Below are 24,550 nucleotides of genomic sequence, written 5' to 3'. Positions count from 1 at the left end.
GCCAGTATTCAACAGGTACCTCCAAGACACTACGGGCTCCTCCCCATATCCTAACTGTTCTTTCCCTGGTTCTGCCCAGAATATTTATGGTGAGTAGCGAGTTATCTCCTCTTTGGCAGCCGTCCCTGCTTTCCTGTGGTGCGGAATTGCCCACATTCACATTTGCAAACAGAGGCTCACTCAAGTGTCACTAAAAGAAAGGAGGGTGGAGCCAAAAGAGCTTTAAAAAGGAAAGGAGAGTCATTCTACTTTTTTCAAAGAGAGAAACTGCGTTTGATGAGGAACCGTACCTCTGTATTTCTTCTTTCAGCCTCATTCAAGGGTCCTGACTGGAGTTTTCCATGAATTCTTCCCTTTCGTTTTTCTCCCTAGCCTTTGCCTCCACTGCTCTGCCTGTCACTCTGAAGTCTGCTGCAGGCCTCCAGAGGTTGCCTGTTCAATTCTGCAAATTTTGACGTAAGGGTGTCAGGTATTTCTTACTGGCTCCAGACAGTTTAGCTGAAGAACGCTCTCCTGGAGTGTCCCTTTCAGGCTGCAGTTGGAAGCTGTCTTGAGTTACAGGAGAAGGAAGCTGGAGCGTAAGAGCAAAACAGGAGAGTAAAAAGATGCCCCAAGACCTCAGGCCAACCTCGGTGGACAAGCTTGGGGTCAGACACCCTCGCTTTGCCTGGGCCCTCCTGTAGCAAAATCTACTTACTTTCTACTGAAAGTTCAAACCCATCAAGATGCGGCTGTTCTTATTTATTATTCTGTTGTCAGTAGTTTTTCAGTTTAGTTTTGTTAGCCTCTCAGCTCTGCAGCACTGGTACTGCCCTACAGGCCCCCCTGCAGGAAATGGGGATTCTACTTGCGTGGGTAAGTAATAAAAGGAAAATCAACACGTCCTCTGGGGGGCTGCCGTGGTCACATACCTACTCATTCTGCCTTGTATACTTTGGCATTTTGTTCTGACTTGTTTTTCGATGTAAATATTTGCTTTATTTTTGTTCACCGGTGAGTGTTTATTTTAGCAGCTGTTAGCCCTCATCTGCTACCAACTATAAAAATTTATGGCTCTCAAACTGTTCTTTTGGACTAGTTGAACATTTCTTTCAAGCATCAGTCTATTCTGACATGAGGAGTAACTAACCTCTTAGTTGATTCCTCTTAGTTGATTAGCTTTATACTAGAAACTGGGGAAACGTGTTTTGTTTATTTATTTTTGCAACTGTCCTCATTTAAGCCAAAGGTGGGGGAATCCTTTTATTTATTTATTTATGGTAACTTTGTGTATGAGCTCAGAAAGGGTTAATGTCAGAAAAAAAATATCAAGGAAATTGTGAACAAGCCTGATTCTGTTGTTGTGAGGATTAACGTAAGTTTAAAGTTGACCTCTCTCCTCTCCCCCTCCCGCCGTTTCTGAATCTCTGACTTGGCGCTGGTTGCTTTAGTAACAGGTGCACTGTAACTTTGAGAGCTGTTAAGAAATGGAAATGGAAATGGGTAAATAAGCAGTACTCTCTCCATCTAGATTAGATGCAATTTTTAATCAAGGGAAAACAAGAGTTTCCCTGAATGCAAATAACAATCCTGCCTCAAGACCTTTCCTGAAAAACCTGTCTCTTTCTTTCTTTTCTCACTCTCTGCTGATTTATGTTGTTTAATCCACACGTAGGTCTCCACGTGTCGCTCAGAGAAGGCATCCATTTCCATCCCTTAGAGAACGTGAGCTGCCCTGACAACACTTCTTGTCTTTCTTCATTGTCACAGAGTGACAGAGAGTTGAAGAAACATAGGTTTTAGAACCAAACAGATCTCATTTCAAACCCATGCTGCCCACTTAAAAGTTGAGTTACAATGGAATATCACTGGAAGCATAATAAATAATACTACCTGCCTTTCGAGATTGTTGTGGAGATCACATGACAGGTGGAACAGGCCACCTAGCATAGTAGCCAGCAGATGTTGTGGTTGTTGTTAGATGCCGTCAAGCAGATTTTTGACTCATAGTGACACCATGTGACAGAGTAGAACTGCTCCATAGGGTTTTCTAGGTTGTAAACTGTACAGAAGCAGATCTACGGGTCTTTCTTTTGCAGTGCCGATGGGTGGGTTCCAGCCGCCAGTCTTTTGGTTAGCAGCTGAGCTCAATAAATAGCCTCTTGGGCTCCATGTCTTGCCTGAGTCTCTGATCAAATCATACTGTGAAGTGCCTTATTGGAACAGTGCAGTGACATGGCAGAGACCCCATGGAGTTAGAATGTCTGGATGCCACTTTGTGAGTCTCTGCCTCTTTACTCCATTGTTCCTTGCAGATCACTGGTTTAAACCCCCTGCTTAACACTCCACTTCTCAAGTCAGCTGATAAATGCCTGGCTCACACCCTACCCTCCCCTGCATTTCACAGTATAGTATTTCTTTCTCCTCTCTAAATAGATATGATTCCATAGTCTATTTTTCCCCCATTTAAATTCTCCTTGCCTTATTTCTTTTCCTTGGCATTGAGACAGATCACCTCTGCTGCCAACCTGACCCAGCAGGAAGGGTACTTCGTGGTCTGACAAGTTTCAGATAAACCGATGCAAGGTTGTAACGCATGTGACTGCTACCTGGATAAAACAAGGGATAAAACAAGTGATAGCAACACAGAATTAGGCTTTCTTTCCATTCCTGCCTTTTAAAATTGACTGAGAATTCTGTTAACTTCTCTCTGAGCTACGGTAGCTGAGGAGAACAGTAAAGAAAACTGCTGGCAAGTGGCTTCTGAACTTTCAAGCCTATTTGCCCTGGAGGAGAAATATCAGTAGAGGAAAGGAAGTGTCCCTGCTTGCCATCTGTACCTGCAGTATTTGTATGAGAACGAACTACAGGCCAAGCTCAGAGAGCTGGCTGCAAGAAGAATCCTGGGGCGCTGAGCTGGCCAATTGGGTAGATAACGTTCTACAGTAAACAGTGAAATGACTGATTTCAGCACCGGCTAAGGCTTGGTCAGCTTCCCAGTCATGTGCAAGGCAAAGTAATTCCATGATCAGGATCTTGTTTGTTTTTTCAGCCAAGGTCATGCAAAAAAAAAAAAAAAAAAACATTTTTTTTTTTAATCTAACTGCAAAGAAATTACAGAAATGATTTTTTATGCATAGCATGTGAATGAAATCTGCTGTCATTGAGTTGACTCCAAGTCATAGCGACCCTACAGGACAGTAGAACTGCCTCATAGGGTTTCCAAGGAGTGGCTGATAGATTCAAACTGCTGACCTTTTGTTTAGCAATGGAGCTTTTAACCACTGTGTCACCCCTAAATACACAGTGGTTTGTGGTCTTTGAGGGGTAGTAAGTACAGCTTAGAGATTGCTGTTGTTGGGGGCTGACTACCATGTTGGCTCTGTGTACAATGGGATTGAACTGTGGTGATCCACAGTGTTTTCATTAGCAGACTTTTGGAAGTAGATTGCCAGGCCTTTCTTCTTAGTCTTTTTTAGCCTGGATGCTTCACTGAAACCTGTTGAGCAGCATAGCAACATGCAAACCTCCACTGACAGAGAGTGGTGGTTGCACTTGAGGTGCATTGGTGGGGATTGAACCCAGGTCTCCATGTATTGTTGTTGTGTGCTGTCCAGTCAATTCTAACTCATAGTGACCCTATACAACTGGGTAGAACTGCCCCATAGGGTTTCCCAGGCTGTGATCTTTACAGGGGCAGATTGCCAGGTATTTTCTTCCATGGAGCCACTGGTAGGTTTGAAGTGTGGACTTTTTGGTTAGCAGCCCAGTGCTTAACTATTGTGCCACCAGGTGTCCTGCACAGAAGGGGTAAATTCTACCACTGAACCACCACTGCCCTATAGCTTAGTGGTAAAGATTTTAAATTTTGGAGCCAAACTGCCTGGCTGGGTTCAAATCCCAACACTGATGTTCGTGAACCATGTATTTCACTTTCCTCACTGCAAAGTGTAAACCCTGGTGGTGTAGTGGTTAAGTGCTACGGCTGCTAACCAAGAGGTCAGCAGTTCGAATCTGCCAGACACTCCTTGGAAACTCTATGGGGCAGTTCTACTCTGTCCTATAGGGTCGCTATGAGTTGGAATCGACTCGATGGCAGTGGGTTTGGTTTTTTTTTGGGGGGCACTGCAAAGTAATTATACCCTCCTAGATTTGTTGTCAGGATTGTTTTGATGTATTTGTTTTTTAACCCTGGCTGCACATTATAACCACCAATGTCCAGGTTACCACTCTGGAGGTCTTTTCTGAGGTGGATACAGGTGTCAGTTTTTCCTTTTTTTTTTTTTTTCAAGGTCCCTTGGTGGTTCTAACAGGCAGCCTGGGTTGAAAACTACTAAGTTAAAACAGGTAAAGTGCACAAAACAGTCTGGCATGTGGTAAGCACTAATAAGTGCTAGCTGCTGTTAATATTTTTGTTATTTTAATGTTATCATTATTAATATTAGTAGTAGTAGCTTCTAAATGTGATTTGGGCTTCTCTGAAATTATTGCTCATTTTTTTTACACATGAAAAAATAGTATTTTGAAAAACCTGATGACAGTTTTGTGATCCAGTGGTTAAGCACACAGGTGCTAACTGAAAGGTCAGTGCTTCGGACCCATCCAGTGGCTCCGTGGGAGAGAGACCTGGTGCTCTGCTCCTGTAAAGATTACAGCCTGAGAAACCCTATGGGGCATCTCTACTCTGTCACTGGGAGTCACTATGAGTTGGGAATCGACTTGATGGCAATGGGTTTGGGTTTTTTTGTAGGGATAGCTTTACAACATTAAAGATTAAGGTCAAAATATTTTCAATATGTACAATTTGTATTTTTGTAATCAGAAGCAATGCTTATTAAAATTCAAAAACTGTGCTAACTCAGAACTGAAGCCACACCCAGAGCCCACCTTTCAGCCAAAGATTAGACTGGCCTATAAACAAACAATAACGCACATGAGGAACGTGTTTCTTAGTTCAATCAAGTATATGAGACCAAATGAGCAGCAACCACCCAAAAGCAAAGATGAAGGCAGGAAGGGACAGGAAAACTGGACCAATGGACACGGAGAACCCAGGGTGGAAAAGGAAAGGGGGAGAGTGCTGACACTTGGAAGGGATTGCAACTAATGTCACAAAACCATTTGTGTATAAGATTTTTGGATGAAAAACTAATTTATGCTATAAGCTTTCACCTAAACCACAATAAAATTTAAAAAAATCACTAATAGATAAATATAAAGGAAAATAACAATGAGCTATCTATTTCACCCATCAGATCGGAAGAAATTAAACGTTTAATAACATTCAGTGCTTTTGAGAGGATGGGGAAATTGGTACTCATACATTTTTGGTAGAACTGTGAATTGGTATGAATAATAATTGTAGAAGTTAATAGGGCAGTGTCTAATAAAAGTTAAAATATGCAAAAATACAAACACATATCAAACTGTTTTGAACTAGAGCCTTTGCAAATTTGCAACTCCAGTGGTTGTCTTTCTATGACATCAACTGATAGAAAACCTCATTCAGTGCAAACTAAATCTATTTTCTAGATTTCTTAGCAGAGGGTAATAATTTTATTTAAACAGCAGTGGCAAAAACATGCCACTTGAAAATGGTAGCGATTATTTAAAATTTTTTGCCTATTTTTTCCTCATGTTTGGGATCCATTTCTCCAAGATTTTAAAGCTTTCACGGGCATATAAAGGGTTGCAAATTAGTTTTTTAAATGAATTTATGTTTGTAGACGAATTTGGGGTTGTTCACATTTTTGACACTTAGACGTTGGAAGATGAGAATAATTTGCTTGTGTATAGAGTAGAGCAAGTGATTGATTGTGTCCCATCAAAAAAGAGTAAATGAACTAGTAATTCGGTTCAAGTTAATTCAAAACCATAACCTTATACTTTACGAATATGTCTTTATGAAAATCCACTTGAAACAATTCCATGTTTAGTATGATTGGTTGAAGTTTTTTAGATTAGTGGTCTTAAAACTCTGCTCCATCTGTCAAAAAAAAAAAAAAAAAGTGGGCATATGCTCCCAATGCATTTTTTTTTTTTAAATCAATTGTTGTTAGCTGCTGATGAGTCGGCTCCAATTCACGGTGACCTTACAAAGCATTGCTCAGCCCTACCTCATCCTCACAATTGAGTCCATTGTTGTGGCCACTGTCTATTTTGAGTGTCCTCCAACTCAGGGGGCTCATCTTCCAGCACTATAACAGACAGTATTCTCTTGTGATCAGAACTGTGTTCCACAGGGTTTTCATTGGCTAAATTTTGGAAGTAGATTGCCAGGCCTTTCCTCCTACTCTTTCTTAGTCTGGAATCTCCATTGAAACCTTCCACCATGGGTGACACTGCTGGTATTTGAGAAACCAGTGGTAGAGCTTCCAGCATCACAGCAACACACAAGCCACCATAGTATGACAAACTGACAGACGGTAGTGAATTTGTCAATTACATACATGTCGTGAGCATTAAGGAGTCCCTGGGTGGTGCAAACTGTTAGTGCACTTGGCTGCTAACCAAAAGGTAAGAGGTTCAAGTCTACCCAGAGGTGCCTCAGAAGACAGACGTGGACATCTACTAAAAAAAAAAATCAGCCATTGAAAATACCGTGGCGTATAGGTCTACCCCGACAAACATGTGGTCACCACGAGTTGAAATCAACTCCATGGCAATTGGTTAATATTTACTAATATCATGAACATTATAAAAACAGTTGGTATTTCTAGTATTTTTTTCCACAAAACAATGAATCATCTTACATAATTTCTAAATGGTACACACCCTACTTGGGAGATACTGCTCTAAAGAAATAGTAAAATGATAGGAAAAAAAATACTTTACCTTTCCTCATTATTAGCTCAGCTCCTTTCCCTTAAATGCAAAGAAATATGCAAAAAGATTACTAGATTTTTTTTCATAGTGAATAACTTTTCTCCGTGTGTAATGGTCAAAATAAAAATGCAATAATGTGTAGATTGTGAGATTAAATAATTACATACTTTTTAATGTCTCAAATATTACATGGGAAATGCTTATACTAAAATATTTAAAATTTTTTAATCTGAAATTCAAATTTAATTGGGCATCCTGTCTTATGATGTGCCAAATCTGACAACTTGAATAATGTGTTGTATTTATTTTGCTTACTAGGTAAAGTCCAATTATGCATAACAATGGTACTATTGTTGGTAAAGGCTCATACTGTCATGCTTTTTTGTTGTTTGTTTTAATACACCTCGTTTTAGTTTGTTTTATGACCAAAGGAACACCTCAATGATCAACTTAGCTTTTTTTTTTTGTTTGTTTCTTTTGCTTTTTACTGAACTATAAAATTGCAAGAGCATGGAAAACCTACCATCCTTAGCCATTTATCTAGTTTTAGGACTATTGTATACTTATGTAACATATCAATAGTAAGAACTTTAAGAAAATATAGAAGTTTGCATTCTGGAGGTCATCTTACAGGAGAATGTCCTATGATGAATTAATTTTGTTCAAAATAGTTTTGAATTCCGGGATAGTTTTCTAGGAAATTCTGCATGAACCGTGGAGATAAGTGTAACTAGAGTTCCAGATTGCTGTTTCAAGCCTTTTTGCCTTCCTCATCTGGGAGATATACTATCTTCTGCTCTGTAGAAAGGTAGAAAATGACCCAGGTAACACATGCCTTCAGAGAGTACTGGGGACTCCACAAAAGAATTACAGGCCATCTCGCTGTTTTATTTAGAGGGTATACCTGACAAGTAGCACTAAGATGAACCTTTGCTGGAGAGAAAGAAAGGAATGCAGGAGGGCCCTGGCAACCATGTGGTTTCATTTTACACCCAAAACAAGGAGACTGAATAACTTAGGTAACTCAGACTTAAAAAATATTCTTATCTTGACTGCACTGAGGCCTTTCCACAGGGCCTGAGGTCAGAGGACATCTCTGAGAGTGGGCTGGAGTTTCCAAAATCCCAAAGCCCCATGGCCTTGCTGGGGTCACCGTATCTGGTGATATTAAAAAACGAAACAAACAAACAAACAAAAAACAACTACCACAGCCTCCACCAGACTGAGTCCAACACAACTAAATGGTGCCCGGCTACCACCGCCGACTGCTCTGACAGAGATCACAATAGAGGGTCCCAGACAGAGCTGGAGAAAAATGTAGAACAAAATTCTAAAAAAAAGACCAGACTTACTGGCCTGACAGAGACTGGAGAAACCCTGAGAGTATGGCCCCTGGACACACCCTTTTAGCTCAGTAAAGAAGTGGCTTCTGAGGTTCACCCTTCAACCAAAGATTAGACAGGCCCATAACACAAAACGAGACTAGAGGGGCACAGCAGTCCGGGGGGCAAGGACTAGAAGGCAGGAGGGGACAGGAAAGCTGGTAATAGGAAACCCAAGATCAAGAAGGGGAGAGTGTTGACCTGTCGTGGGAATGGTAACAAATGTCACAAAACAATAACTGTTTGAGAAGCTAGTTTGTTCTGTTAACCTTCATCTAAAGTACAATTGAAAAAAAAAAAAAGAATTCACCAAAAGAAAAAAAAGGGCCTGAGCCTCCATTCTACATCCTGGGGAAACCCAGTGTCTCTGTACCTTATCTTGGAGGATTCGTGCGGGTGTGGATGGCAACGTGTTCCCCACTGGTTTTGGTTTCGTTTCTAGTGAATTATTCATCTACTCTTTGTCTCATTCCCTCTGTGCTATCCCTTTTTCGCCCTCACACCAGACACCATCCTGCTTTACTTACGTCTCAAAAGCCCCAGTGCTATGAGCTGTGAGAGTATAGACTTTACTGAAGGTTGAAGGCCAAAAAAACAAAACAAAAAAAACCCCCAAAACCTGGTTACATTGGCCCAGCATATCAAACAACTAAAGCAGAACATTTAGATATTTCTGTTCCTAAAAGTGGAAACCCTGGTGGCGTAGTGGTTAAGTGCTACAGCTGCTAACCAAAAGGTCAGCAGTTTGAATCTGCCAGGCACTCCTTGGAAACTCTATGGGGCAGTTCTACTCTGCCCTATAGGGTCGACTCAACAGCAGGGGGTTTGGTTTGATTCCTAAAAGTTTTACAATGATTGCTTTCTGTGGCAAGGGCTTACCAGCGTTCTCTTTTTTGACACTAGCCTTCTGCCATCTAGTGGGACCCTTCTTCTGCCTCAGTTATGCTAATCTATACCCCTTCCCTTTTTCTGAGGCTCTTCACTCCGTGAAACCCCAGTGGTATACTGGTTAAGAGCTATGGCTGCTAACCAAGAGGTTGGCAGTTCAAATTCACCAGGTACTCCTTGGAAACCCTATGGGGCAGTTCTACTCTGTCCTTAGGGCCCCTATAAGTTGGGGAATCTACTCGACAGAAATGGGTTTGGGTGTTTTTGGTTTACTTTACTTCAGAGGGTCCACATCCTTATGCAGAACATTTAAGATTTCTTCCTCCTCCATTTGTTTTCCTGATCATATCCTGGGGTGACTCTTTTAAATTAAAAAAATTTTTTTTTCTTAAATTACTGTTAAAAAATAATCAGAGCACAAAGAAATTAAAACGTATAGGTTTTATCTGAGCAGTTATTTTGTATGCATACAGGGAGACTATTTTGTTTCTAAAAAACAAATGGCTCAATGCAAGCTAGCTACATGACACTTTAAAGAAGAGAAAACAGTAAAAATTAACCAATTGTCAGCCTCAACATGACTGATTGAAATCAAGTCCCCTTTCTGAGATTAGCTGACATTAGGTTACCAGGTAGTTTCTGTGACCCCCATTCACTTGAAATTGCCTAAAGTTAAATTCTTTGCACAAGATAAACTTTAACCAGCTTCCAGGCTATCAGAGTTATCTTATCCCAGAGGGGGTTCGAGATGTTATGATTACCTGTCTCCACACTACTTCTTTTTATCTGTTCTTGGATGCATTTCACATTGTTCAGTTACCTTTGTGAAATGGTGCTGTACTCTCAGAGGAATCTTGTAATTCCTATATCTCAGTTTCTCTCTTTTTACATTCCTTTCTCCTGGCCATACTCTCAGGGATACTGAGAATTTGACCAAAGAAGATCTTTTTTTTTTTTTTTTAAATAATTTTTATTGAGCTTTAAGTGAAAGTTTACAAATCAAGTCAGTCTGTCACATATAAGCTTATATACACCTTACCACATACTCACATTTACTCTCCCCCTAATGAGTCAGACCGCTCCCTTCTTCCAGTCTCTCCTTTCGTGACCGTTTCGCCAGTTTCTAACCCTCTCTACCCTCCCATCTCCCCTCCAGACAGGAGATGCCAACACAGCCTCAAGTGCCCACCTGATACATGTAGCTCACTCTTCATCAGCATCTCTCTCCAACCCATTGCCCAGTCCCTTCCATGTCTGATAAGTAGTCTTCGGGAGTGGTTCCTGTCCTGGGCCAACAGAAGGTTTGGGGACCATGACTGCCAGGATTCTTGTAGTCTCAGCCAGACCATTAGGTCTGGTCTTTTTATGACAATTTGGGGTCTGCATTACACTGGTCTCCTGCTCCCTCAGGAGTTCTCTGTTGTGTTCCCTGTCAGGGCAGTCATCGGCTATGGCCGGGCACCATCTAGTTCTTCTGGTCTCAGGATGATGTCAGTCTCTAGTTCATGTGGCCCTTTCTGTCTCGGGCTCATAGTTATCATGTGACCTTGGTGTTCTTCATTCTCCTTTGATCCAGGTGGATTGAAACCAATTGATGCCTCTTAGATGGCCGCTTGTAAGCAATTAAGACCCCAGACGCCAAACTTCAAAGTGGGATAAAGAATGTTTTCATAATAGAGTTTATTATGCCAATTGACTTAGACGTCCCCTTAAGCCATAGTCCCCAAACCCCCGCCCTTGCTCCGCTGACCTTTGAAGCATTCAGTTTATCCCGGAAACTTCTTTGCTTTTGTTCCAGTCCAGTTCAGCTGACCTTCCCTGTATTGAGTATTGTCCTTCCCTTCACCTAAAGTAGTTCTAATCTACTAACTAATCAGCAAATAACCTTCTCCCACCTTCCCTCCCTCCCTCCCCCCGTAACCACAAAAGAATGTGTTCTTCTCAGTTTATACTATTTCTCAAGAACTTATAATAGTGGTCTTATACAGTATTTGTCCTTTTGCATCTGACTAATTTCACTCAGCATAATGCCTTCCAGGTTCCTCCATGTTATGAAATGTTTCACAGATTCATCACTGTTCTTTATAGAAGCGTAGTATTCCATTGTGTGAATATACCATAATTTATTTAACCATTCATCCTTTGATGGACACCTTGGTTGCTTCCAGCTTTTTGCTATTGTAAACAGACCTGCAATAAACATGGGTGTGCATATATCTGTTCGTGTGAAGGCTCTTATTTCTCTAGGGTATATTCCGAGGAGTGGGATTTCTGGGTTGTATGGTAGTTCTATTTCTAACTTTTTAAGAAAACGCCAGATAGATTTCCAAAGTGGTTGTACCATTTTACATTCCCACCAGCAGTGTATAAGAGTTCCAATCTCTCCACAGCCCCTCCAACATTTATTATTTTGTATTTTTTGGATTAATGACAGCCTTGTTGGAGTGAGATGGAATCTCATCGTAGATTAATTTGCATTTCTCTAATGGCTAATGATAGAGAGCATTTTCTCGTGTGTCTGTTAGCTGCCTGAATATCTTCTTTAGTGAAGTGTGTGTTCATATCCTTTGCCCACTTTTTGATTGGGTTGTTTGTCTTTTTGTGGTTGAGTTTTAACAGAATAATATAGATTTTAGAGATCAGGTGCTGGTCAGAGATCTCATAGCTGAAAATTTTTTCCCAATCTGTAGGTGGTCTTTTAACCCTTTTGGTGAAGTCTTTAGAAAAAAAATTTTTTTTTTTTTTTGGATGAGCATAGGTGTTTGATTTTTAGGAGCTCCCAGTTATCTGGTTTCTCTTCGTCATTTTTAGTAATGTTTTGTATTTTGTTTATGCCTTGTATTAGGGCTCCTAAAGTTGTCCCAGTTTTTTCTTCCATGATCTTTATAATTTTAGTCTTTATGTTTAGGTCTTTGATCCACTTGGAGTTAGTTTTTGTGCATGGTGTGAGGTATGGGCCCTATTTCATTTTTTTTGCAAATAGATATCCAGTTATGCCAGCACCATTTGTTAAAAAGACTGTCTTTTCCCCAATTAACTGACACTGGGCCTTTGTCAAATATCAGCTGCTCAAATGTGGATGGATTTATATCTGTGTTCTCAATTCTGTTCCATTGGTCTATGTGCCTGTTGTTGTACCAATACCAGGCTGTTTCGACTACTGTGGCTGTATAATGTGTTCTAAAATCAGGTAGAGTGAGGCCTCCCACTTTCTTCTTCTTTTTCAGTAATGCTTTACTTATCCGAGGCTTCTTTCCCTTCCATATGAAGTTGGTGATTTGTTTCTCCATCACTTTAAAAAATGGCATTGGAATTTGGATCGGAAGTGCATTGTATGTATAGATGGCTTTTGGTAGAATAGACGTTTTTACTATGTTAAGTCTCCCTATCCATGAGCAAGGTATATTTTTCCACTTACGTAGGTCCCTTTTAGTTTCTTGCACTAGTACTTTGTAGTTTTCTTTGTGTAGGTCTTTTACATCTTTGGTAAGATTTATTCCTAAGTATTTTATCTTCTTGGGGGCTACTGTGAATGGCATTGATTTGGTGATTTCCTCTTCGATGTTCTTTTTGTTGATGTAGAGGAATCCAAGTGATTTTTGTATGTTTATCTTGTAACCTGAGACTCTGCCAAACTCTTCTATTAGTTTCAGTAGTTTTCTGGAGGATTCCTTAGGGTTTTCTGTGTATAACATCATGTCATCTGCAAATAGAGATAATTTTACTTCTTCCTTGCCAATCCAGATGCCCTTTATTTCTTTGTCTAGCCTAATTGCTCTGGCTAGGACCTCTAGCACAATGTTGAATAAGAGCGGTGATAAAGGGCATCCTTGTCTGGTTCCCGTTCTTAAGGGAAATGCTTTCAGGCTCTCTCCATTCAGAATGATGTTGGCTGTTGGCTTTGTATAGATGCCCTTTATTATGTTGTGGAATTTTCCTTCAATTCCTATTTTGGTGAGAGTTTTTATCATGAATGGGTGTTGGATTTTGTCAAATGCCTTTTCTGCATCAATTTTTAAGATCATGTGGTTTTTGTCTTTTGTTTTATTTTTACGGTATATTACATTAATGGTTTTTCTAATACTAAACCAACCTTGCATGCCTGGTATAAATCCCACTTGGTCGTGGTGGATTATTTTTTTGATATGTTGTTGAATTCTATTGGCTAGAATTTTGTTGAGGATTTTTGCATCTATGTTCATGAGGGATATAGGTCTGTAATTTTCTTTTTTGGTGGTGTCTTTACCTGGTTTTGGTATCAGGGATATGGTGGCTTCATAGAACGAGTTAGGTAGTATTCCATCATTTTCTATGCTTTGAAATACCTTTAGTAGTAGTGGTGTTAACTCTTCTCTGAAAGTTTGGTAGAACTCTGTAGTGAAGCCTTCCGGGCCAGGGCTTTTTTTTTGTTGGGAGTTTTTTGATTACCTTTTCAATCTCTTTTTTTGTTATGGGTCTATTTAGTTGTTCTACTTCTGATTGTGTTAGTTTAGATAGGTGGTGTTTTTCTAGAAATTCATCCATTTCTTCTAGATTTGCAAATTTGTTAGAGTACAATTTTTCGTAATAATCTGATATGATTCTTTTAATTTCAGTTGGGTCTGTTGTGAGATGGCCCATCTCGTCTCTTATTAGAGTTATTTGTTTCCTTTCCTGTATTTCTTTAGTCAGTCTGGCCAGTGGATTATCAATTTTGTTAATTTTTTCAAAGAACCAGCTTTTGGCTTTGTTAATTGTTTCAATTGTTTTTCTGTTCTCTAAATCATTTAGTTCAGCTCTGATTTTTATTATTTGTTTTCTTCTGGTGCCTGATGGATTCTTTTGTTGCTCAGTTTCTATTTGTTCAAGTTGTAGGGACAGTTCTCTGATTTTGGCTCTTTCTTCTTTATGCATGTGTCTATTGATATAAATTGACCTCTGAGCACTGCTTTTGCTGTGTCCCAGAGGTTTTGATAGGAAGTGTTTTCATTCTCATTGCATTCTGTGAATTTCTTTATTCCCTCCTTAATGTCTTCTAGAGCCCAATCTTTTTTGAGCAGGGTATTGTTCATTTTCCAAGTATTTGATTTCTTTTCCCTGATTTTTCTGTTATTGATTTCCACTTTTATGGCCTTGTGGTCTGAGAAGATGCTTTGTAATATTTTGATGTTTTGGATTCTGCAAAGGTTTGTTTTATGACCTAATATGTGATCTATTCTAGAGAATGTTCCATGCGTGCTAGAAAAAAAAGTATGCTTTGCCGCTGTGGGGTGAAGTGTTTTGTATAGGTCTATGAGGTCAAGTTGGTTGATTGCAGCAATTAGGTCTTCCGTGTCTCTATTGAGCTTCTTACTGGAAGTCCTATCCTTCTCCGAAAGTGGTGTGTTGAAGTCTCCTACTATAATTGTGGAGGTGTCTATCTCACTTTTCAGTTCTGCTAAACTTTGTTTTATGTATCTTGCAGTCCTGTCATTGGGTGCATAAATATTTAATATGGTTATGTCTTCCTGATCAATTGTCCCTTTGATCATTATGTAGTGTGCTTCTTTATCCTTTGTGGTGGATTTAACTTTGAAGTCTATTTTGTCAGAAATTAATATTGCTACTCCTGCTCTTTTTTGATTGTTGTTTGCTTGATATATTTTTTTCCATTCTTTGAGTTTTAGTTTGTTCGTGTCTCTAAGTCTAAGGTGTGTCTCTTGTAGGCAGCATATAGATGGATCATGTTTCTTTATCCAGTCTGAGACTCTCTGTCTCTTTATGGGTGCATTTAGTCCATTTACATTTAGTGTAATTATAGATAAGTATGAGTTTAGTGCTGGCATTTTGATGCCTTTTTGTGTGTGTTGTTGACAATTTCATTTTTCCACTTACTTTTTTGTGCTGAGACGCTTTTCTTTGTAAATTGTGTGTTCCTCATTTTCATAGTAGTCGAATTTATGTTTGCTGAGTCGTTATGTTTTTCTTGGTTTTTATTTTGAGTTATGGAATTGTTAGACCTCTTTGTGGTTACCTTAATATTTACCCCTATTTTTCTAAGTAAAAGCCTAGCTTGTATCGTCCTATATTGCCTTGTTTTCCTCTCCTTATGGAAGATCTATGCCTCCTGTATTTAGTCCCTTTTTTTGATTATTGTGATCTTCTACATAATGACTTCAATGATTCCCTGTGTTGAGCATTTTTTTCTTTTTAAAATTAACCTTTATTTGTTTTTGTGATTTCCTTATTCTGGTTGATAACAGGATGTTCTGTTCTGTGATCTTGTGTTGTGTTGTTATCTGATGTTATTGATTTTCTGACCAATTTCCTTTAGTAGTTCTTGTAGCTTTGGTTTGGTTTTTACAAATTCTCTAAGCTTGCATTTATCTGTAAATGTCAAAAAAGGTCTTGATTACCATTTAGTACAGATACTAAGAGACGGTGCCTCAGTTTCAAAAAATTTCTCTGAGCCAAGGATCCCAAGAATAAACATTTATCCAGGAGGACAACTCCCATGGTATTTTAGGTTTTACTTTGGCCAATGTTGCAGTTCCTGCAATTAAAGGAACTGTTTCCGTAATTGAGCATCCTATAAATTTGCCTTTAGTGAGAGACTTTTTCCAATTTTCATTTAATATTGCATCTAAATGGACATCAGTTTGTTCTCTTGTTTTTACATCAGTGGTCTCTCTCATGTTTCTAATTTTCCCTTTGGGTTATTGATTACATATAGACACAGGGAAAAGCATGAGCTATGTAACAAAAACCAGTCCAACGTGCAGATAAGGAACAAAACCATTAGTTGTCTGTAGTTTACAAAAAGATGTAAAATAGATCAAAGACAATGAATAGAATCAAAATTTGATAGCCTACAAAGGCTTGCCATAACTTTCTAATGAAACATAAAATTTCTCTCTACAGTTACCCTCCTCTTGATCAAAAGACAATCTTAAAGATCTAAAAGTAAGGTTGTTCATTATTATTTACATAGATGCAGCCAGAATGGTAATTTATCACATAATCTTTTAAATTTGCTTTGCTGTAAGTTTTCATACGAAATCTCACATTGAATTTGTAAAAGTTTCTTGAGGCTAGGAAGCCAAGCCAAGAACTTGCCACTAGATTTCACCTGTAGTACCCACAGTTTTGGCACCCACCTATTTTCAAGGTCCCAAAATATAAGGTTCTTGGCCTGCCAGGAAGTGACTTTCCTTGTTTACCTGCAAGACTGGAAAACTTATAAGTCAGGTACCAGGCCAGTTTTTCTCGGAGGGCTTTGTAAACATAAAAAAAAAAAAAAAAAAACCCATAAAGTCAACATTAATTCCTTAAAAATGTCTAGTCATAGTTGATTCTATGAACATCATTCTCAAACATGAGATTCCAGTCAAAGCTTGGTTATATAACCAAGATTTCCAATTATCTCCTATTAACAAGGAGGACAGGTTAAAATAAATGAATAAATAAAAAATTGCTATAAAAATAAAAACACTTATGAAGAATTTTCCAATTCCAGAGGAATCAGGCAGGGAGAAAAAATTAAATGTTTCATTTTTGTTTGCAAAAAAATGTGGTAAACTAAATTGTTATAAGTTATAGATAATTTAGGAGGAAAGAGAAAAGAGGTTTCTTATATCCAGAAAATAGAACATCAACACATCAGCAACACTTCCCACAAAACCTATAATAATCTGTCAATCCATTCAGTCCTATGTAATTAATTGCTATTCCGTTCTATTTTGAGTTTGCAGGCTTGTGAAACCATCAGCTTCTCCACAAGAGTTCTAGAAATCTTTATTCAGTCTAGTGGTTTAAGCAGTGTTGTTAGCAGTCCACACCCAAAATATCTGACATAGTCATGTCCATGGGTTTCTGAGGCAGCCTTTTTTTGTTGAAATGCTCTGCCTTGTGGTTGATAGCAAGTGCTTTTAGAGAGTCAGAGTAAAAACAATCCGCAGATGACAACACTTAAAAATGACCATGGTTAGGAAAGATCTGATGAGAGTTCATTACAAAAGTAAGGCAACTGACAAGGAAATTTATTTCTGTGGTATGCAAAGCAAAATAAAGTCAATTTAAGAAAATTTTAGACAAAATATCTCTAAACATAATGATTAACCCTTCTTTCAAAGAAGAGTGGATATTATATCTAATTTATGAAAATGGGTAAATGTTGAAAGTATTTGAGGTACAATTTCCTTAATTTTGGGGACTTTTAGTATTATTCAGTTTATATCAGTGTGCATTTATATCTAACCAATCAGAATAAAACTCTTTGAAAGGATATTATAATCAAATTTGGTAACACTATCCAGAGGTAGGAAAATATTACATATATGTAACTCTATCTTCTGTGCGCTTTGAAGGATCTTTTAGAGATGCAATTTTAGAATAATTTTGTCTTTCTGAGGCTTCGTTATACCAATCAAAATAAGTACCCTATCCTTTTTTTCAGTGCACTTTTCAATTTATATCAAAAGTTTCCCAAAGTATCCACTGAGGGCCCAAATCATTCTTAGTGAAATTATCATTTAGAAAGACATGTGCAAGAATTAAGAACAAAAGAACATGTAGAAGGCAGTTTTCCTAGAAGTAGAAAGTGCTGAGACTTAAATAACTCCATGAAGTTGGCAATGGTCAGTCTTGGACCCCTACCTGACGGCAGGTGGAAAAAAGAGACAGAATGCTCTCTCTGGGTCAAAGCCAAGCTCTCAGGACAAGAACAAGATGGTTTTATTGGTAACCTATGGAAAAGTTCATCCGAGCAGATGCTAGGCTGGCTCAAACTACAGGCTTATAGGGCCTATACCTCTGTTCTACCTTATGATTGCCCTTTTTATGACAGTCGACAATTTTAAACAGCACAACACTTTTAGACATCACAACAGGAAGCAAGGCAAATGAGATCCCAGCTCCCTAAAGTGGCTACTGCAACTCCAGAGTTGTCTTTGGTAAGGTCGAACCCATTTTGACAGAAAAAAGTAAAACACAAGTTCTGGGTCAATATAACTTGCCAGAGTGCCAGGTGGAGGGGTCTGAGGCCCTTTGGACTTGGCTGAACCCATTTAAAAAAACTGTCTGAGGCCTCTGTCAAATCTAGTCTGACTTTCTTTATTAGACCCAGTCTGATTTCACTTGGAGCCAGTCCAAAAAGAGTGCTCAAATAACACAAATGGGAGCCAACAATGGAACCCAGGCATCAAACAGAAGTTCCCCAAAGTGGCCACTGTAAATTCAATCCTTAGTATACTGTATTTTTTGCAAATAGCATGCCCATGTAAATAACGTGCACACACACACACATATAATGCTCGGACATGGTGAAGTTATGTAAAAACTTCTGGCATAGCGTGTCCATGTACATAACCCACATGTCTAGTGACATTTCCAGAAGTGAATTTTGGCCTCACTCACCTTCATTCAATCATTGAAAAATGTTACTTTTGATCATATTTGTGTAATAAAGGTGTAAGCCACGGTCAAGAAGTCATGGATCAAGTTTGATAATACCCCAGTAACTGGAAAATAAAGAATTGAAACTGTGTATTTGTTTCTATTAGCTTAATAGTTATATCCCTGTTGATTTTGAGTCCATCAGCTGGAACCTTGAACCCACTGAAGCCTGTCCATAAATCACATGCTATTAATTGGAAGTGTAAACAAAGTGATGCCTCCACTGGAGTAAATGCCATTGAGTAGCTATCAATAGGAATCTTGGTTCAACCTGCATTGACATAATTATCACAGTCATCTTCTGAGTCCAACTTTTAATTGGAGGAGTAAAAAGAGGAAAACTGATACATGATCACTCTAGGCTCAACAGTTGAATATAAAAACCTTATCAGATCATCTTAAGTGAAACCATTAAGCTATGTTATTATGTTGATAGGTGCCATCGAGTCGGTTCCAACTCATAGGGACCCTGTGCACAATAGAATGAAACACTGCCTGGTCCTGCACCATCCTCATAATTGTTGCTATGCTTGAGCCTATTGTTGCAGCCACCGTGCCAATCCATCTCATTAGGGATCTTTCTCTTTTTCGCTGACCCTCTATTTTACCATGCGTGATGTTCTTCTCCAGGGACTGATCAATCCCGATAACATGTCCAAAGTATGCGAGATGTAGTCTCATCATCCTTGCTTCTAAGGAGCATTCTGGTTGTACTTCTTCCAAGGCAGATTTGTTTGTTCTTTTGTCAGTCCATGGGATATTCAATATTCCCACAATTCAAGCCATGTTAGGTCTGCTTATTTCATAGTCTACATGGAAACCCTAGTGGCATATTGGTTAAGGGTTATAGCTGTTAACCAAAAGGTCAGCAGTTCAAATCTACCAGGCACTCCTTGGAAAATCTACAGGGCAGATCTACTCTGTCCTATAGGGTCGCTATGAGTCAGAATTGATCACGGTTAGGAAAGATCTGATGAGCTGTTTTGAATTATGCCTTATTAGCACTGACGTCTTTGATCAACGATCACGAGTCACTGTAGACATATGCTTGTGAGCGTATAAAAAGACCCTTGCTTCTTGTACACCTTCCATTTAAATTTTGCAATATCTTTACTAGAACCAGCCAGTTATCAATTACATTGTGCACATTTTTTCAGTTTATAAATCTAAATCTTAGAACCCTTTAGGATCATGGCAGGAATTAAGTGCAAGTCCTACGGCACTGACTTCAAACTGAAAGCTGTTGCAGGGGCAGAAGAAACAAACAACAGAGTGGCAGTGAGAGAGTTTGAGGTTGGAGAGTCAACCATGCAAAAATGAAGAAGGGAGAAAAAGGAGCTGGAGAAAAGGAATCTGTGAAAACGCACATGTCATAGGCCCAAAGTGAAATGGCCAGAGTTGGAGAACAACTTGAAAGAGTGGATCATTTCTCAAAGGGAACAAAATCAAGTATCTTTACTGTTGCAATTCAGATCAAACTGAAGCTTCTGACCAATAAAGGAGGAATCCCAGATTTCAAGGAGGAGTTCACCTGGATTTCTAAATTCATGAAAAAGAATGACCTTTCCATGAGAACAAGAATCACTGTAGGCCAGCAACCTTCACATGACGGCAAGTAAAAGAGTGGATGCAGTCTGGGATTCATGAGTTCACACTATCAGGATGACTGAAGTGAGCATTGTTTACAGAAGTCTGCGAGTGGGTGGCCTCTGCTTGGGGGAAAAGAACCCCAGAAACCATTCACGACGGCTTCGGAAAGGCCAGGATTGCGTGCCAGCAGAATACCATTGATGAAGATGAAGACGCAGAAAGCAGTGATGATGATGACATCAGTTCATAAGTCACAGAAGGGCGTCTGCAGGCAGCTCTGTGATATTTCAATGATAATAGTGATGAGGGATTGGACTTTAAGAGTTCTAAGAGTTGGATGATGAGGATAATGAATGAATAAAATAAAATGGCCTATTTTAAGATGAAAACACAATTTCTTCAGGTGACTTTTATTTGTTGATTTCAAAGATATTGTTTATAAAAAAAATTACATTTCAGTTTAAGATTTTGAAGGTAATAAAATATAAAAAAACACCTTGTTCTTGTAGTTTAAGGCCCAGGATCATCTCTTACTTACTAATTTCTAGCTCTCCGTGCATTCATTCTCTTTGGTTTCAACACAGCGTCCCAATTCCATCATAAGCCTGTTCAGTTCACCGTTGGTTGCACTTGATTTAGGAAAACATATACCTTAAATGAAGTTTCCATGAGATCAGTTTTATCCTGGTAACATTAAATCCATTGGACAGAAAAAAAAAATGAAATTTAAGTTAGTAAAGTGAAAAAATATTGGTATAGGATGCTTAGGAAAATAATGCACAAGGAGTTGTGTGGTCTGCAAAAACATACAAATGGGTGCATGATTTGAGTAAAGTATGGTAGTCAGCCCACTTCCAAGAAACATGCTGCTCCAGAATGAAAGCAGAAGGAACTCATGCTTAGAATCCCTAAGACGACTATATCTAAACTGAGATCCCCATTAAACAGCTGTCTGAAGGCAGAGATTCACAAATCTTACCGCAAATAGAACAAAAGGAAAAGACCTGCAAAACTGCTCACAGTTCAATACAAAAGGGGTGAAGCTTGAACCTGGAAAAATCACCAAGTTCCTTAGTTGTGGTGAGAGAACAATTGGGCACAAAGAGCAATTGTGGTATTGCACTTGAACTCTCACCAACAGTGAGGGGTCCTTAGTGGTCTTCTCTGGATCCTGCTTCTGGCACCAAGATTACTAATTAGAGCACTTAAGTGTTTTGCTAAACAAAAATAGTTATTTATCAGAAAAGAAATTGTGGTACCAGATTTTAAACCAATCTTACTTCCTTTCTTCTGCACTGGCAGAATGCTAATCTTGAGATGGAAGTGAAGAAGATTCTAGGATGCGGGTCTCAGGTGGCAGAAATACTCTGTCTTCATCTCTCTGGAGATGAGATGTTTCTCCCTCACTCTTAGTCTAGAAAGGATAGCAACAGTTCTAGTGCTTTCATTGACCTGGTAGATATAACTCAGAGGTGAGGCAGGGCACTGGCTTAAAAAAAGAACATATCTGATCTTAGCCAGTTATTCCATTATCCCCAATCCTTAAAAAGTCTAACTAAACATTAGAGATTGTTCTCACTTGTGCTGAGGAAAAGGAGAAAAATGTCAGTCCCACATTTTAGGTGAAATGGTACAATGAAAACATGATCCTCTCGTGAGTCAGAGTGGTAGGTAGGAGGGATGGCCCTCTAGAAGCATGAATGGCCTCTCACAGAGTGGCTTGCTTCGCTGTGGTCTAGCCACAGGTTGAGGAGGTCAGATGAAAGCCACCAATGTGGAGAGCAGGAGGAGGCAGGTACAAGAATCTCTCAGAAAAATCTGGGGTGGGAGGATTTTGTTGTTGTTGTTGTTAGGTGCCGTTGAGTCGATTCTGACTAATAGCAACCCTGTGCATCACGGAACGAAACACTGCCCGGTCCTGCACCATGATCACAATTGTTGCTACACTTGAGCCTATTGTTGCAGCCACTGTGTCAATCCATCTCCTTGTGGGTCTTTCTCGTTTTTGCTGACCCTCTGCTTTACCAGGCATGATGTCCTTCTCCAGGCACTCATTCCTGCTGACAAAATGTCCAAAGTATGCCATCCTTGCTTCTAAGGAGCATTCTGGTTGTACTTCTTCCAAGACAGGTTTGTTCGTTCTTTTGACAGTCCTTGGCATATTCAATAGTCTTTGCCAACACCACAATTCAAAGGCATCACTTCTTCTTTGATCTCTCCTATTCATTGTCCAGCTTATGCATGCATATGAGGCGATCGAAAACACCATGGCTTGGGTCAGGCGCGCCTTAGTCCTCAAGGTAACATCCTTGCTTTTCAACACTTGCAAGAGGTCTTTTGCAGCTGATTTGCCCAATGCCACGCTTCTTTTGATTTCTTGACTGCTGCATCCATGGGTTTTGATTGTGGATCCAAGTAAAATGAAATCCTTGACAACCTCCATCTCCTCTCCTTTTATCATGATGTTGCTTATTGGTCCAGTTGTGAGTATTTTTGTTTTCTTTATGTTGAGTTCTAATCTACACTGAAGGCTGTGGTCTTTGATCTTCATCGGTAAGTGCTTCAAGTCTTCTTCACTTTCAGCAAGCAAAGTTGTGCCATCTTCATAATGCAGGTTGTTAACGAGTCTTCCTCCAATCCCGATGCCCTGTTCCTCTTCATTTAGTTCAGCTTCTCCTATTATTTGCTCAGCATACAGATTGGATAAGTGTGGTGAAAGTATACAACCATGATGTACACCTTTCCTGACTTTAAACCATGCAGTATCCTCTTGTTCTCTTTGAACAACTGCCTCTTGATCCATGTACAGATTCCTCATGAGCACAATTAAGTGTTCTGGAATTCCCATTCTCCTCAATGTTATCCATAATTTGGTGTAATCCACACAGCCAAACGCCTTAGCATAGTCAATGAAACATAGGTAAACATCTTTCAGGTATTCTCTGCTTTCAGCCAGGATCCATCTGACATCAGCAATGATATCCCTGGTTCCATGTCCTCTTCTAAATCTGGCTTGAATTTCTGGCAGTTCCCTGTCAATATACTGCTGCAGCCACTTTTGAATGATCTTCAGCAAAATTTTCTTGGGTGTGATATTAATGATATTGTTCAATAATTTCCACATTCAGTTAGATCACCTTTCTTGGGAATAGGCATAAATATAGATCTCTTTCAGCCAGCTGGCCAGGTAGCTGTCTTCCAAATTTCTTGGCATAGACAAGTAAGCACTTCCAGCACTGCATCTGTTTGTTGAAACATCTCAATTGGTATTCCATCAATTCCAGGACCCTTGTTCTTTACCAATGCCCTCAGCACAGCCTAGACTTCTTCCTTCAGTACCATCTGTTCCTGATCATATGCTAGCTCCTGAAATGGTTGAACATCAGTCAATTCTTTTTGGTATAGTGACTCTGTGTATTCCTTCCATTTTCTTTCAATGTTTCCTGTGTCACTTAGTATTTTCCCCGTAGAATCCTTCAGTATTGCAACTTGAGGCTTGAATCTTTTCTTCAGTTCTTTCAGCTTGAGAAAGGCAGAGAGTTTTTTTTCCCTTTTGGTTTTCCATCGCCAGGTCTTTGCACAAGTCGTTATAACACTTTGTCTTGTCGAGCTGCCCTTTGAAATATTCTGTTCAGATCTTTAACTTCATCATTTTTTCCTTTCACTTTAGCTACTCGACTTTCAAGAGCAAGATTCAGAGTCTTTTCTGATATCCATTTAGGTCTTTTCTTTCTCCCCTCTCTTTTTAATGACCTCTTGCTTTCTTCATGTATGATGTCCTTGCACAACTTATCTGGTTTTTGGTCATTAGTGTTCAATGCATCAAATCTATTCCTGAGATAGTCTCTAAATTCAGGTGGGATACACTCAAGGTTGTACTTTGGCTCTCATAGGTTTGTTCTAATTTTCTTCAGTTTCAATTTGAACTTGAGTAATTGATGGTCTGATCTGTAGTCGACCCCTTGCCTTGTTCTGACTGATGATATTGAGCTTTTCAATTGTCTCTTTTCACAGATGTAGTTGATTTGATTCCTGTGTATTCCATCTGGCTAGGTCCATGTGTATAGTCACAGTTTATGCTGATGAAAAAAGGTATTTGCAATAAAGAAGTCATTGATCTTGCAAAATTCAATCTCTGACATCATTTTTATCACCAAGGCCATATTTTCCAACTATAGATCCTTCTTTGTTTCCAACTTTTGCAGTCCAATCACCAAGAATTATCAGTGCATTATGATTGCATGTTTGATCAATTTCAGACTGCAGAAGCTGGTAAAAATCTTCAATTTCTTCATCTTTGGCTTTAGTGGTTGGTGCTTAAAATTTGAATAATAGTCATATTAACTGGTCTTCCTTGTAGGCATGTGGATATTATCCTGTTATTGACAGCATTGTACTTCAGGATAGATCTTGAAATGTTCTTTTTGATGATGAATGGAACACCATTCTTCTTCAAGTTGTCATTCCTGGCATGG

The 24,550-nt window shown here is 39.2% G+C and overlaps 1 protein-coding gene across 1 annotated transcript in view; it reads left to right on the top strand.

Annotated features, from left to right (window-relative positions):
• Nucleotides 1–273: 273 nt before the first annotated feature.
• EGF (epidermal growth factor) overlaps nt 274–24,550 on the top strand; it is a 142,064-nt gene continuing 117,787 nt past the window's right edge. Inside the window, exon 1 of the mRNA XM_049885522.1 lies at nt 274–855. Within this exon, the coding sequence (XP_049741479.1) occupies nt 726–855 (130 nt within the window). The 5' untranslated portion in view covers nt 274–725. The remainder of the gene's footprint in view (nt 856–24,550) is intronic.

Source organism: Elephas maximus, chromosome 5, assembly GCF_024166365.1.
Source record: "Elephas maximus indicus isolate mEleMax1 chromosome 5, mEleMax1 primary haplotype, whole genome shotgun sequence".
NCBI lineage: Eukaryota > Metazoa > Chordata > Mammalia > Proboscidea > Elephantidae > Elephas > Elephas maximus.
Note: the sequence above shows the minus strand (reverse complement) of the source record. Positions and strands in the feature narration are given on the sequence as shown.